Below are 16,169 nucleotides of genomic sequence, written 5' to 3'. Positions count from 1 at the left end.
TTGGATTCACAAAAACATTCCTTAAATAAACCTGTGAGTTTTATCTTAAAGCCCTGTTTACTCTTGTTAGCTAAGCCCTATTTACCACATAAAGAACTTGAAAAACTTATCCATGCCTTCATCACTCCACATTGGACTATTGTAACTCTCTTTACCTGGGCCTCCTCTTAATCGGCACTAGAAAGCATGAGCTCATCACCCCATCCTCGCTAACCTACACTGGCTTCCCGTCAAATATCGCATTGATTTCAAAATCCTTCTGCTCACTTTTAAAATTCTAAATAACCTGGCCCCTAGCTACTTAACTGATCGCCTCTATCCGTACAACCCAAAGAGAGCACTAAGATCCTCCAGCCAACTGCTCCTAATGCAACCAAGGTCTCGTTTAAAAACCAGAGGTGACCGTGCATTTGCCATCGCTGCCCCTAGACTCTGGAATAATCTCCCAGTCGAAATCCGTACTTCGGAATCAATTCAATCATTCAAATCCCGTTTAAAAACACACTTGTTTAACTTAGCTTTTGAAACAAATTAGTTTGACCTTCATTCGGCCTGCCTTACACCATGTAAATGCAATTTTAAGTATAATTGTACTATTTGTTCTTTGTTCTGCCCGCACTGCGGTTTTATTGTGAAGCACTTTGATGTACACTAGTCTTTTAAATGTGCTATATAAATAAACTTTGACTTGACTGGATTTGACTTGTTATCTTCTACTGAGATAATTCCCCCGTCTGCCTTTCTAGGCTCAATCCCAGAGGAGTGCCGGCAGTGCCACGCTCAGGCTGACTGTGTGCTAGGTGCTGGTTGTCTGTGTAAACCGGGATTCCAGGGGAATGGCACCTTCTGCACTCCAGAGCCACGTGAGTGTTGTCCATTGTTTAAAAACACACATCATCCTAACGGTGGTCATGCAATAATAGATTTAGAAGAGATTAGAGTGCTTTGTAGTCACAGAAGTAAGAGGAAGCTCTGGTAAGTTTTGATCATCCGGGTCCAGCTGTGGTTCCAATAAGCAACTCGTTGAGATGAAGAAAATTCACCTTGAAGGTGAAAAACCACCTCTGAGATTTGCATGCAACTATAGGCTACAAGGCTGAAATGCAGCGGTCCAGGTTCAACTCTGACCCATGGTGTGTCTTCCCTTGCCCGCTGTCCCCTGACTTTCCTGTCTTCACTGCTTTCTATCCACGGTTAAGAAAAATAATCCGTAAATCTAATATTAATAATGCAAAAATACACTTTAATATGTACAATATGCTTGAACCAGGTTCCCCCCCTTTTTTTTGTTTCAGTTCTGCTTTTATTCAAATTCAACAAGGTGCTGAAACATTGCTCAGAGATTTTAGTCCATGTTGACATGATGCCATCAGACAGTGTAGTTTCAGACTGCTGTGGGACTTCATGCGTTAGACTGAGCGTTCCCCCTCCATGAAACTTTTTCCACTCCCAACATGTAGATCTACAACTGCTACATGTCATTAGAATCCTTTAAACCATCACTGCAGGCTTATTCCAGGGGCTTGTTCGATTGTCAGGGTTTTCTCCTGAACACTGTAGGGTCTTTACTTCATAAAGTCCCTTTAGGCAACTGTTGATGCCAGTTTCCTAAAGGTACTTGGGGTAAATAAACCTGCATTTCATTGAATTTTTCAGGTCTTAATACCACTTGGTTGTAATTTATGAGTGACTGCAGTGTTTAAATCACAAGGATGATCAGATACTACACCAAAAAGTGTAGCATATGATCACCTAACAACCACTCATCAACAGGGATCGGTCGAGATTGGTGGTTGTGTCACATCCACTGTTGTTTCTGCTACGCTCTGACAATGTTTTACTTTTTCTAATACAACCCGAAACAGCATGACATCATCAGCGTCATACAACATAAACAGCAGCCATTCCACAGTTCCTTTTTTATTTTATTAACTCTGTCTACTTCCACCCTTGATTCTAGTTCCCACAAGTTTTCTTGCACACCAGCTACTCACCTCTGTAAATGTATTCCCCAGTTTCCCTTTATTTCGTATTAGATTGTGTTGAATTCTTCCCAGTCAGCTGTTCTAACTTTCTGTTAGTATTCTTGATATATTGTTTTGTTGCCTTCTAGTCCTAGGTTTCTTCTTTGTGTATCCCCTTGTTCCTCTTGTGTTTTGTTTCTTTAATTAGCTGACCTCAGTCTGGATCAATAATCTTGATTTTTAACTGTTACCCTGCTGCGTCCTGTGCTTGGATCGTCTCTTCTGAGCTGGTACAGTAAACACTTGGTGCATTTAAATGGCTTCAGTGAATTAAGTTTGAAGGCTCCAATGATAGTAATTTATCTCTGATTAAAAGATAACAGAACCAGGGAATGTGTTGGTGGAGAAGAGACAAAGTATATTCACCTGTTAGTCTTTGATGGCTGATTTGTAACTTATTAACCCTGGCATTGCAGTACAAGAGGCCAGTTCAGCCCTTAGATTAGAGGAAGATTAGCCTCCCTGGCAGTGAACCAGGGGGTCTAATTAAATCAGTTTAATTAGCTTGCCCAACATTTGAGCATATGCAAGTGATAAGCGTCCATGTGATTCATTACAATACTGGTCAACACTTGATTAACCTTACAATCCAGAGTTTTTCAGCATACAAAAAAGAAAATGGTGGTGTGCCCCGCCCCACCCCAACCAGGTTTTGGCCTCCCTTCTAATCAAAATAACAAAGATTGTAAAAAATCAATTGTTTCAGTAATTTTTTAAAAGCATAAACATTTTTTTTTTGGCCCTACTGTTGCCATAATCCCTTTTCATTTATAGTTTTTATCCTTTATTATTTTCTTTGACTACAGTAACCTGTCATTCTTTCTGTAAATGTTCTTGTTGTGCACATTAGCAGACTGGCAGAATTAATCAAACTGTTTTTGGAGCATTTTAAGAAAGAGCTCTGTGACAGTTTGTTTTTCTTAAAATATTTTCATCCTTCTAGTTTTTCAGTATCAGATTTGTTTTCTCTCCTCAGTGGCACTCCTGTTCTGATTGATAATTTGGTTGCTGTAGAAAAGCATCAAAACAGTTCACATTTGTTTCAGGCTCCAGATGTTGTACATGTGGCGAGCTGATGCTTACCTTAAACTGAGCCAGCATTTATAATGAATCAGATGACAGTTTTATTAAAAACACTCTGCAGCTCCAGACCTTTGCTCCGAGTACAACGGCGGCTGCCATGTGAATGCGGACTGCAACCAGACGGGACTCGTCGTCAACTGCACCTGCCGCAGTGATTACCAGGGAGATGGCTACTCCTGCAGTCCCATTAACAGGTCGGTGTGGCCTTTCATCTTTGTCTTAAATACGTTTTTTTTTCTGGCTTCCTTGTTGCCTTCATTAAATCAACGTGAGGTGTTTACTTTTGGGGACGTGACATCAGGCTGTTTTTCTGTCTGCTCTCCAGATGTACTGAAGAGCCAAATGGTGGCTGCAGCGACTTTGCCTCCTGCAAGTTCACTGGTCCAGTGAGTAAATGTTTTTCATCTTTATCCAGTAAAATCTGCAGCAGTGCAGCAAACGTCAGCAAAGAAGTGAATAAAATTTCATTTTTTTTCTTTTCAAGTTGTTTAGAGTTTAATTAAATTAAATCTGATTATACTAAATATACAGGAAATGCATCATATGCTAGTTCAGACTGAGAGTGGGATATAGAGCAGAAGTAGTAAATATTGAAATTGTCAGATGTCATCTATATGAGAAAAAGCCAAACTATAAAAAATGCATCATTTGTGTGCATTCATTTTGTTGAGTGGAGCTGAATTAAATTGATTAAATTAATTGACTTAAAAAAACAGAAAACTGGGAATTACATTAGGAGATAGAATTTAATTAAGTCTTATTAAGTTTCATATCTCAAGTTGATCATCTTTACCTGGTTATTATAGCTGTTTCAAAGACTCCCAACTGAAATAAATGACAAGCACTTCATTAAATGGGAGGAATTACTATGGCTGCACATTTGGCAGTCGGCATAACCAAGAACAGGATTTCCAGCTATTATACTGGAAAAGCGCAAAGGAGAACTTGCTTAAATCAAAGCACAAATCTTAAAACCCGTTCTCTGTTCGCCGTCTGGGGTAGTGGGCCGGGAGGAGGAAATGGCCCTCTGGTCGGGGTCTGGGCTGGTGGGTTTCCCTACTGCTGCAGGTCCAGGTGGTCCCCCAACTCCGCTGGTGCATTGGTGGTTCTCTGTGTCTGGGGCTGGGTGCTCAAATGCGTAGTGGATCATTCCCAACAGCAGCTTGGCTGAGCCGGGCCCCCTTGGCTTTGTTGGGCTGTTTCTGGGGGTGGGGAGCCCTCAGGTCTATTTGGCCCGGGGCTCAGCTCACACAGGTGTACAAACAGGTACTCACAGACACACATTATGTGTCATGTATCATTAATACTGTGTGCTGCTCAGTAGCATTTAATATTTATTATTTACCGCTATTTATGCATATGTTGGTTGTTGCCGTGGTTTCCATGCTGTGTTGTTTTTTGCTTGTTTTTTTCAGCAGATTTTCAGTGTTTTTTCTCCCTCTCTTCCCTGTTTTTCTCTCCCTCTCCTTTTGCCTACTTTCTCCCCAACTTCTCTTTCTTTCTTTATTTCCGTCTTTTGCATTCTGATTGTAATAACTCATAAATGTTAAAAACCTAATAAAAATCAAAATAAATATGAGTATCAAGTGGACCAGTATAGCAAAAGCCGTAATGGTAGACTTTGGAAAATAAATCTGCTGGGCATTTAGTTTGGCCTTCAGACAACAACCCTGATTGCTACACTTCCAGACAGGACAGGCAATATATATGTGTATATTACAGCACAATTAAGTGCTCTATTGGTGCAACCTAAACTGAAATTAAAGATCTTATTTGTGGGGTTATTCCAATTCAAGCACTGCTGGGTGCTGATGCAGAACTTAATCGATTTGGATAACATTTTTTTAAAAACATGGCTAAGTACACTGCTAAAAAAATTTACTAAAACTTTTTAATCATAGTATAGCATCATATCATTTAAACTTCATAAACTTCTTCTATTGTTCTTCTCAGCTAAGTACCAGAGGGGGTTGTTAATCACTTTCAGCTGCTTTGGTGTTAATGAAATCAACAACAGATTCACTAGAGGGACAACGGTGAGACAATCCTCAGGTTTTATAGGTGTGGGCCACAGGCGTATTTTTCTGTCCATGTCTTTTCGGACATATACGTTTTGCATGTAGCTAGGGTTCGTGTCACTACTACTACCATGAGCAATATTGGCATTTGTCATAGAATACCAGAATTGGCAGCTCCACCAGTGATGCCCTGTGCTTTTCACGGATGAGAGCAGGTTCACCCTGAGCACATGTGACAGATGTGAAAGGGTCTGGAGAAGCTGTGAAGCTGAGAAGATTGTAATGCTGCCTGTAGCATCTTTCAGCATCAGAATTAGAATACTTTAAAATGGCCTGCATTTGTATAGCGCTTTACTTGGTCCCTAAGGACCCCAAAGCACTTTACATGTTCAGTCATCCACCCATTCACACACACACACACACATACACACACTGGTGATGGCAAGCTACATTGAAGCCACAGCTGCCCTGGGGCGCACTGACAGAGGCGAGGCTGCCAGACACTGGTGCCACCGGGCCCTCTGACCACCACCAATGTGGTAAATACTTTATTAATCCCTGAGGAAATTATGCAGTTACACTTGCTTCAAGACAGTAAGAACAGTAACTAACTTAGCTAAATTAAATAATACAATATATTACAACGTTTCAAAATATAACAAAATATAACAAATTAGCTCAATTAAATATTGCAGTATATAAGACAAAATTCATATATGTGGCTAAAATTGTTGTTACGGTTTGGAGGAGGACTCAAGCGCAGGACTCCGGGCTCAGATGCACACAAGAAAGATTTATTTACAATTCACCAGGTGTATATACAAGAAGGTGCGGGGGGGGGAGTGCTATGTACAGCTGCGTGAAGGAAAAGGAGCTCAAGGGAAGTCCAGGGGAAAAGCATGCGTTCTTCAGGTCATCCACACACACGATCACTGGCTGCCACTAGGGAATCACACGGGGGGAAAATCCAGGGAGCTCTGTAGACAGGGAGACGGGGTTAAATACAACGCACAAAGGAAACACACTTAACTCGACTTGCAGTAGCTTCACTAACGCGTGGTAGACAACGATCCAGCGATGAACAGCAGTCACCTCCTGGCTTAAATGCTGATCATCTTAATGAGACCCAGGTGTCTCATCTCCTGAGGGCATGAACCCACAGTGAGTTCCGCCCCGGCGACAGAGAAGAGGAGAGAGAGAGGAAGAGAGAGAGAAACAGAGCGTGCTGATCAGCGTGCAGCTGATCTGCCTGGCCGTGACAATTGTACTGTAAACTGTTGAACTTTGTCATTTTGTTATTTCTCTCTAGAGGATGTGCAGATATTAAGGATGTGTGTACTGTGCATTAGATAGAGGAGTTGTACCACCACAGGCACAGGAATGATTTCCTGCATTGTGCAGTGGTGCATTTGGGTAATCTCGGTCTCTCACTGAACATCAGTGTTGGGCAAGTTGCTTTGAAAAAGTAATTAGTTATAGTTCAACAACAAAACTATCGACTACACTACACACTAACTAAACAAGACAACACACTAACTACACACTCCAAACACGCTAAACATCACAAATCTCTCATATCTCAAAACTCTCTCTCTCTTTTGCTCTCTCACCGTCAGATGTTAAAAGGCCTCTGAAAATAGAGATGACTCTGGCCCTTCCTGTAAAGTGCAGTGGTATTTTTAATCCAGTCCAGTTTATTGTCAATGTGTTCTCCAAAGTATTTATAGTGCTCCCCAATGTCCACATTGATCCCCTGGATTGAAACAGGGGTCAAAGGTTTCCTGGTCCCCCTAAAGTCAACAATCAATACTTTGGTCTTTATCACACTGAACTGCAGAGGATTCTGCTCACACCATGTGACAAAGGAGTCCACCACAGCGCAGTACTCTGTCTCATCACCCTCACTGATGCATCCAACCACTGCAGAGTCATTAGAAAACTTCTGAAAATGGCAGGTCTCTGTGAAGTGGCTGAAGTCTGTGGTGTAGAGGGTGAAGAGGAAATGACAGCCCCTCATGTTCCCACTGTGTTGCTGATCACCTTATCAGACACATAATTTTGAAAATGCACATATTGTGGTCTTCCTATCACCTAACTAACAATCCTCAACAGTCCTCAACTCAGAGGAGACGCTGGTAACTGAACTGAAGGGGATCCTGGTGTGGCCTGACTATAAGTTGAATGAGGATGGTGGTGAAGAATGAGTCTTTCCAGTGTCTTCATGATGTGGGAAGTCAGCACTACAGGTCTGTAATCCTGGGGGCCACCGGGACGTGGCATCTTTGGTACAGGAACGAGGAATGACGTCTTCCATAGTACTGGAATCCTCTGCAGACTCAGACTCATCATAAACAGTTTATGAAAGACTCCACAAAACTGGGGGGTACAGGTCTTTAGGACACAGAGACTGGACCCCACCTGGTCATGCAGACTTGCGTGAGTGGAGTCTTTATGCCACTCCACATATCTCTTCATGCTATTCTACTGGAGTTTCCACTCTAGCTTTCTCCTATAATTGTCCATAGCCTCTCCCCTTCAATAATGCCTGAACCATTCTCACCTACTCTCTATTGCCCTGAAGGTCCTCTTTTTGTCATTGAGGAGGGCTTTGATGTCCTTAGTCACCCATGGCTTATTTGCATTAGATAAGATAAGAGATAAGATAAGACTACTGATCCCACGGCGAGGAAATTTGTGCTTTACCACAGCTCAGGTACAGATAGCAGTAGAACACAAAGAGCATACCAAAAATATAAAGAAATACAAAATAAATGAATAATAAATAAATAATATTAATAATAATAAAAAAACAATATACAATACAATATATACAACAGTAGCTGAGGTTCTACGTACATGCATATGTTACAGGCCTTCGATGGGGTCTGTTTTTAAACTGTTTTTTAACAGAAAAGCAGAGACAGGAGACATCAGTTGCGTTTCTTTTCATTTAGATGCACACATTTCTCTTTTAACAACACAAACATTCAATTAGGTCCATAGCTCAAACCCTTTTGGTTACCTTGCACTCTCGCAAGAATAAACCTACAAAATAATCATTGTATATGAGTGTCCTTTACAGTAAATCTGTAACCAATTCTACTGCATTTCAGCATCAAAAACATTTCTTTTTTTTTCTTTTTTTTCTTTTTTTTTTTATTATTTATTATATTTTATTTTCAGATGTTACAGACGGGACAGACATGAGTGAGAGATAGGAAAGGGAGAAAGAAAGAGGAAGGAAAGGAAAAACAGAAGGGGAGAGGGACAGTGAGAAAGGGGGGAGAAAAAAAATAAAAATCTCCTGGATCACCTGTTGAGAGAAGAATAGAAAACAAGCAAAAAAAGACAAAAAAAAAAAAAAGCAACATACTAAACACAACACCGTCGCATTAATCTAGCTAGGTGTAAACAGCAGTAAATACTAAATATTCAATGTTGTTGTGCAGCACGCAGGACAGATGTGCTTCGAAGTAGCAGCCAAGAAAGGTGTAATTTGGGTCTACGAGCAGTGAACACCTGTGTGCATACCTGTGTGGATCAGCGCGCTTGTATTCCAAAGGTTTCTCCATGTAACGATCTGCTAGGGAGTGTGGGGGGGCCACAGCCCCGTCCTCCAGGGTGTGAAGCAGGTATGGAGGAGATCAAAACTCCAGACATCCAGAGGCCCCCCAACACAAGAGACCATGGAAGACCAACAGAGGGGCAGCCGCGCCACTGTTCCAGTAAGAGCTGAGGAGAGTCCCAGATGAGGGTTCACTCAGCAGCCGCGGAGCAGAAGCCAGGGGGAGTTGCAGTGACGCGCCCGTGAGCTCCGCCGGCCGCCAGCTGTGCCTGAGTGACCGAGCCCCAGGCCGAGAGGCCGGGGGCACCCCACCCCCGAAGGGGCCCGAGCGAGCCCCAGGCTCCAGGCCCCGATAAGCGGCCGCCAAGGAGTGAGCCGGTGTGTACCTGGACGCCCACCCCCAGACACAAAGAACCACCAACGCACCGACACCTGAGGGAGTCCGCCACTGGCAGGGGAAGTGGTGGTAGGTGGAGATAGGCCTCCAAACCTTGGAGGGCCTGAGGTGTCCCCAGAGAGGTGGCGTCTGATACCCAACCTGACATATAGACACAGACATACAGGCACACACAGACACAAACATCCATTCCCCCCCTCATGCTCTCATATGCACTCACTCCACACTCAACCAACGTGGAGACAGACATAAAGAGACGCTGTACACACGATCACACTCCCCAAGCGTACTCTACAAACCAGGTCTAGGTACCCTTGCTCCTGGAGGGGGGAACTGCACCCAGACCCAGGTGGTGTTACCCTTTTCCCTGCGGTGGGGAGAGGCAGACCACCCCGACTCCGTAGCAGCAGGGAGGCCCCACACTCCAGACCGCAGTCGGACGGCCAACTCCACCTAGCCCTCCCGCTCCAGCAGGCCGCAGAGAATGGGGGTGGGAGAAGACTCCAAACCTCCCTCCACCCGCTCATTGTAGTGTTGATGCATGTGTGTTCTAAGGTGCAATTAAAACCCAGGAGGGCATGGAGCTACCTGCATCAAAAACATTTCTGTGCAGCACCACTAACACTGCAATTAACCCGCTTATATACGGTGGCCCCTAGAGACAAAGCACATGCAAACTCCAAAACACTTGCAAACTCCAAAACACATGCAAACCCCAAAACACTTGCAAATTCCAAAACACAACGGAAAGTGCTCCAGGACGCTAGGGGCAGTGTTGAGCTTCTGTTACCTAGTAACTACACAAGCCAGGAAGTACCAATGACCGGATTTGGGGTCTGCAGCCTTAAAGGCCGCATTTTAAGGCCGATTACGTCACAGCGATACGACCAAGGCTGCTCGAAATACGGCCCTCAAATGCGTCCTTAATTTCCCTGAATTTTAAGGATGGGTCGGCGTAGCCTTCATGGCCCAACATATCCCAGACTTCATAGCGCGGCGGTGGTGTGGATAATTTGACCGCAGCACACCTGCACCAGGGTAAACCTCCGCCTACCCAGTCCTGCTTTACAGGTGAAAATAGAGCAAAAGGACCACTGAGTCTTTGACTTTATTTATTTTCTGCTGTGTTTTACTTGCATCTATTTGAAAGACTGAGTGTAAACACAAAAAATATTTTATTTTATGTGCTGGAATGTGCAGAAAATCGGTTTAAATAATAAACAAATCTCTTCCAGTCAGAGAATGTTGCATATAATTAATTTTTTGCTTGATGCATAAAGTTAAAAGATTAAAACTAATAAAACAAGTTAAAAAAAGAGGTTTTTCCATTTGATTACATTTTGTATGATGGATTATGCAGAAAAAGTAGAATTGGGCTGAAAGTTCTATCGCTTTATCACCTCTTCAGGTTGTAAATCGTGTTTTTAAAAAGTAACTAAGTAATTAATTACTTTTGAAAATAAGTAATCAGTAAAGTAACAGGATTACTTTTTGGGGGAAGTAATCAGTAATTAGTTACTGATTACTTTTTTCAAGTAACTTGACCAACACTGGTCATATATCCACAAACACAACCAGCTGAAAGTCAGTGATGCTGCTCAGTTTGCAGTCCTGAATATCACGGCACAAGCAGGATTCACTGCACTGTTAATGTTAGCTATGTTATATTGCTGCCTCTGTTCGGTGGTGTCGAGCCAAACAGACTTTAACGTGTTTGAACGAGCTGACGGTTCACTCGTTAAGCTGAAAGAAAGATGCTTTAATCACAGGAGTCACACATGTGTCCACTGTACCATCTGGGAACTCTTCTTGTTTCGTAATAACACAAACACTAAATCCTCCTTCTTTTGTGCTGTTTTGTAGCAGTGTATACACCTGAGACCGAGTATGAGTTCACTGTCTCAATGTCTTCTTCCTAGATGTTCACCAGTGTTATAGGAGGTGACTTCTTCCTGAAGTCTATGACCATCTGATGCGTCTTGATAGCGTTGATTTGGAGAGCGTTGGTCTCACCAGCTGACAAAGTCACTGATGACCCCTCTATATTCCTGATTGTTTTCATCTGATACGCATCCAATGATGGCTGTGGTCTGTTGGTTAGGTAGTCGATGGTCCATGCAGTCAGCTGTTTGCCCACTCCGGCTTCCTCCAGCTTCCGTCTCAGTAGTGCAGGCTGGATGGTGTTGAAAGCACTGGAGAAGTCAAAAAACATCATCCTCACAATGCTCCCTGCCTGCTCTAGGTAAGAGAGGGATCAGTGCTACTGACAGCATTATCCAACCCGATTCCAGACCAGTAAGCTAACTGCAGGGGGTCCAGGCTGGCTCTGTTGTGGGTAGATGTGTGGATGGGGGTGAAGCAGGGTGGTGGTGTGAGGAGAGCTCAGGTAACAATGACATTCCACCAGGAGAGGGGCAGGACAGCATTTGGAGGGGGGTTGATGGAACCTGGGGGGTGGGAGAGGTGATAAGGTCAAGAGCCAAATCTGTTGAAAAACAGATTCAATTCATTGGCCCACCCCCGGTCAGCAGACACTGTGACTCCTCCATTGTCCTTGAAGTCTCTCTTGGAGAGTACAAAAGGATCCTCGTGTCCTTGTCTCCATGATTGAAAGCCCTCTTCTTCTCGTTCACAGGGCCTTCAGTTGTGGGGTCACCGGTTTATTGTTTGAGAAACACCGTACCTTCTTGCTAGGCACAGTGTTGTCAAAACAGAAGTTGATGTAGTTGGTGATGCAGTGGTTGAGGCCATCAATGTCCTCATCGTGAGGCTTGCAGAGTTCTGCCAGTCTGTGCATTCAAAACAGTCTCTCAGCATCTCACTGCATTCCTCGGATCACACCCTTATCACCTTCTTCGTTGGGAGTTTCCTCTTCACCATGGGAGTGTAAATGGGTTGAAGAATGACCAGGTTGTGGTGTGTGTGGCTAAGCAGGGGGAAGGGTGATGTGCTGTAAGCCTGCTTTGTGTTGGCAAACATGGTTCAGGGTTTTTCTGTCCCTTCTATGGCAGGCAACATACTGCGACAAGTTAGGGAGAGTGGCAGATAGTGAGGCGTGATCGAAGTCTCCAGAGATAATAATGAGGGATTGCAGATGTGCCATCCCACGGTTGTGGGGTGACCGTGGCTCAGGGGGTTGGGAAGCGTATCTGTAACCGGAAGGTCGCCGGTTCAATCCCCGGCCTCTCTGTCCTGTGTCCTTGGGCAAGACACTTAACCATACTGCCTACTGGTGTTGGCCAGAGGGGCCGATGGCGCGATATGGCAGCCTCACTTCTGTCAGTCTGTCCCAGGGCAGCTGTGGCTACAACCGTAGCTTGCCTCCACCACCACCAGTGTGTGAATGCGAGAGTGAATGAATAGTGGCATTGTAAAACGCTTTGGGTGCCTTGAAAAGCGCTATATAAATCCAATCCATTATTATTATCATTATTATCTGTAGCTGAGAGACCGTGGAGTGAATGTACTCACAGGTTGCCATAGCGTTGGCCGAGTGCGGAATGTAAACAGTCAGCACAATAACGTGAAAAATCCCTGGCCAGGTGGTATGGCCGAACGCTAACCGCTAACAGGAAATAATTTCCCCTAGGGATCAATAAAGTATTCTGATTCTTTGGTACAGCGCTGTTCCTTCACAGTGATGTGTCCCGGGTTACATCATCTCTCATTGATCTTCATTGCTAGTCCCCCACCTCCCCTCTTACTACTCTCCACTGCGCTCCACTCCGCTCTAACCAGTTGAAAGCCATCCAGAGTTACGACGGGGTCCAGTGTGTGGTCTGTGAGCCATGTCTCAGTGAACAGCAGGAGGCTGCTCTCCTGGTACTCCCACTGCAGTCTGGTTAGCGCCATTAGCGCTTCCATCTTGTTGGGTAAAGATCTTACGTTACCCATGAGAATGGATGGAATGTTCAGTTTGTACAATGGATAGTCTTAGCTGAGACAATGGAGTTGGTGCAGAAGGTTATGTAGTCAGTGATACACTCAGTAAGCCCATTGATGTCCTGACCACGAGGCTCACAGTGTCTCCCAGTCTGTGAATCTCAAAACATGAATCAGGTTATGATCTGACCTACCCAATCGGGGGAGGGAGGAGGAACTGGATAGCCCTTTTTCCATGAATACCTACTCAGATCAACTCGCTACAACTCGACTCTGATCAACTGGTTTTCCATTCAAATCCAGTACTACCTAGCCTGCATGGTTGTTGTCATAGCAGTGTGTCCAAGTGTCCCGTGAAGTAATTAACATGAACGTTACAAAAAAGGTGGGTGTCTGGACAAGAATATACCTGCTGCTCGGACTGTGGCTTTTCACCAGACTTGAGCACCATGGCATTATTTTTGTAGCCATTTCCGTCATTGACATGTTTCAAAAATGGCGGTTTTAATTTTTGTGAACAAGACGCTCTCATGGCTCATCGCATGACACTACTGACCAGCCAATTGGTGATATGCAGTCTGACGATGCCACATCGGATTGCTTGGAACCTCGAGAAAGTAGGTACTAAAAAAGTACATCTTACTGTTGGGTTTATCTAGGCACAAACCTCACTGGAACACAAGCCCAAACTGCACGACAAATCAAGACTCTTTTGTCTTTTGTCTTTTTGGCTTGCAAGGGAAGTCAGTCAAGGCCAAGTAATGCTCCCTTCACCTGTCCTTTAGCCAACTTCAACTGATTCCTTCACTACAGCCCTTTTTATTGTCAGCAAGCAATCATTCATGAATATGCAATTACAAATACATGTGACATTCTTAAGCAGGCATATCTGAACAACATCAGTGTCTGTACAGGGAGTGCAGAATTATTAGGCAAATGGGTATTTTGTCCACATCATCCTCTTCATGCATGTTGTCTTACTCCAAGCTGTATAGGCTCGAAAGCCTACTACCAATTAAGCATATTAGGTGATGTTCATCTCTGTAATGAGAAGGGGTGTGGTCTAATGACATCAACACCCTATATCAGGTGTGCATAATTATTAGGCAACGTCCTTTCCTTTGGCAAAATGGGTCAAAAGAAGGACTTGACAGGCCCAGAAAAGTCAAAAATAGTGAGATATCTTGCAGAGGGATGCAGCAGTCTCAAAATTGCAAAGCTTCTGAAGCGTGATCATCGAACAATCAAGCATTTCATTCAAAATAGTCAACAGGGTCGCAAGAAGCGTGTGGAAAAACCAAGGTGCAAAATAACTGCCCATGAACTGAGAAAAGTCAAGCGTGCAGCTGCCAAGATGCAACTTGCCACCAGTTTGGCCATATTTCAGAGCTGCAACATCACTGGAGTGCCCAAAAGCACAAGGTGTGCAATACTCAGAGACATGGCCAAGGTAAGAAAGGCTGAAAGACGACCACCACTGAACAAGACACACAAGCTGAAACGTCAAGACTGGGCCAAGAAATATCTCAAGACTGGTTTTTCTAAGGTTTTATGGACTGATGAAATGAGAGTGAGTCTTGATGGGCCAGATGGATGGGCCCGTGGCTGGATTGGTAAAGGGCAGAGAGCTCCAGTCCGACTCAGACGCCAGCAAGGTGGAGGTGGAGTACTGGTTTGGGCTGGTATCATCAAAGATGAGCTTGTGGGGCCTTTTCGGGTTGAGGATGGAGTCAAGCTCAACTCCCAGTCCTACTGCCAGTTTCTGGAAGACACCTTCTTCAAGCAGTGGTACAGGAAGAAGTCTGCATCCTTCAAGAAAAACATGATTTTCATGCAGGACAATGCTCCATCACACGCGTCCAAGTACTCCACAGCATGGCTGGCAAGAAAGGGTATAAAAGAAGAAAAACTAATGACATGGCCTCCTTGTTCACCTGATCTGAACCCCATTGAGAACCTGTGGTCCATCATCAAATGTGAGATTTACAAGGAGGGAAAACAGTACACCTCTCTGAACAGTGTCTGGGAGGCTGTGGTTGCTGCTGCACGCAATGTTGATGGTGAACAGATCAAAACACTGACAGAATCCATGGATGGCAGGCTTTTGAGTGTCCTTGCAAAGAAAGGTGGCTATATTGGTCGCTGATTTGTTTTTGAATGTCAGAAATGTATATTTGTGAATGTGGAGATGTTATATTGGTTTCACTGGTAAAAATAAATAATTGAAATGGGTATATATTTGTTTTTTGTTAAGTTGCCTAATAATTATGCACAGTAATAGTCACCTGCACACACAGATATCCCCCTAAAATAGCTAAAACTAAAAACAAACTAAAAACTACTTCCAAAAACATTCAGCTTTGATATTAATGAGTTTTTTGGGTTCATTGAGAACATGGTTGTTGTTCAATAATAAAATTATTCCTCAAAAATACAACTTGCCTAATAATTCTGCACTCCCTGTATTCTGTGGGTGTGTGTTTACAGCTATACTATACATAGACATACAACCTTTCAATGAACTAAAACTGTGTGTATGAGGCATGCAGAAAAGCAGAACTAAGTGTCTTGCTAAATGATAAGAACAGGAACTTGCAATAGGTCATGTCTCAGACGAACATTTAAAAGTGTGAAGTTTTGCACTTTTAAGAAACACAACAATCTAGTTCCTAAAGCTATAATGGAAATTATAACGCCAAGGCTGCTTCCTCTCATCTCATGGTACACAAGTGCACACAGAATCTTATCAGACCTAATAAGGATATCCTTTTTATCAGCATACAAATGATTATATGTTCCTAAGCACAAATGACAATATAAAAAATATCAATTCCAACACTTACCAGGTACTATGACCTAATGGAAAATCATGAAAACCGTGGTGAACCATACAGAGTCGATCTGAGAAGCTACTAATGAAACGGGCTTATGTGTGCTTGATTATAAACCGTAGGTCTAAAATTCTCTCCCCTCAGGTGGGACAGACCACATACTGTGTGAAAGTTGACAATGTAGCGTCTAAGGTGACATGTTGAAGTCACCCGAGATAGCAATGAAGGCACATGGAGCTGTGGGGTTAGCAGGGGGAGGAACATGGACTGCCAACAAGCTCACATGGATAGATTCCCTGGGCAAATAATATGACCTGAGTTCAACAGCATAAAGTTCAGTGTCTGGGCAATAAATCCACTCTTTGATTG

At 43.6% G+C, this 16,169-nt stretch overlaps 1 protein-coding gene across 2 annotated transcripts in view; it reads left to right on the top strand.

Moving 5' to 3' along the window:
• The window catches only part of stab1 (stabilin 1), a 180,087-nt gene that overhangs the window by 110,283 nt on the left and 53,635 nt on the right, over positions 1–16,169 (top strand). For both annotated transcript variants that reach the window (XM_014413209.3, XM_076884201.1), the window contains 3 exons: positions 747–863; positions 3,169–3,301; positions 3,433–3,493. In XM_014413209.3, the coding sequence (XP_014268695.3) occupies positions 747–863; positions 3,169–3,301; positions 3,433–3,493 (311 nt within the window). The remainder of the gene's footprint in view (positions 1–746; positions 864–3,168; positions 3,302–3,432; positions 3,494–16,169) is intronic.

The sequence above is a fragment of the Maylandia zebra genome, linkage group LG5 (assembly GCF_041146795.1).
Source record: "Maylandia zebra isolate NMK-2024a linkage group LG5, Mzebra_GT3a, whole genome shotgun sequence".
NCBI classification, from domain to species: Eukaryota; Metazoa; Chordata; class Actinopteri; order Cichliformes; family Cichlidae; genus Maylandia; species Maylandia zebra.
This window is presented reverse-complemented; position numbering and strand designations above follow the sequence as displayed.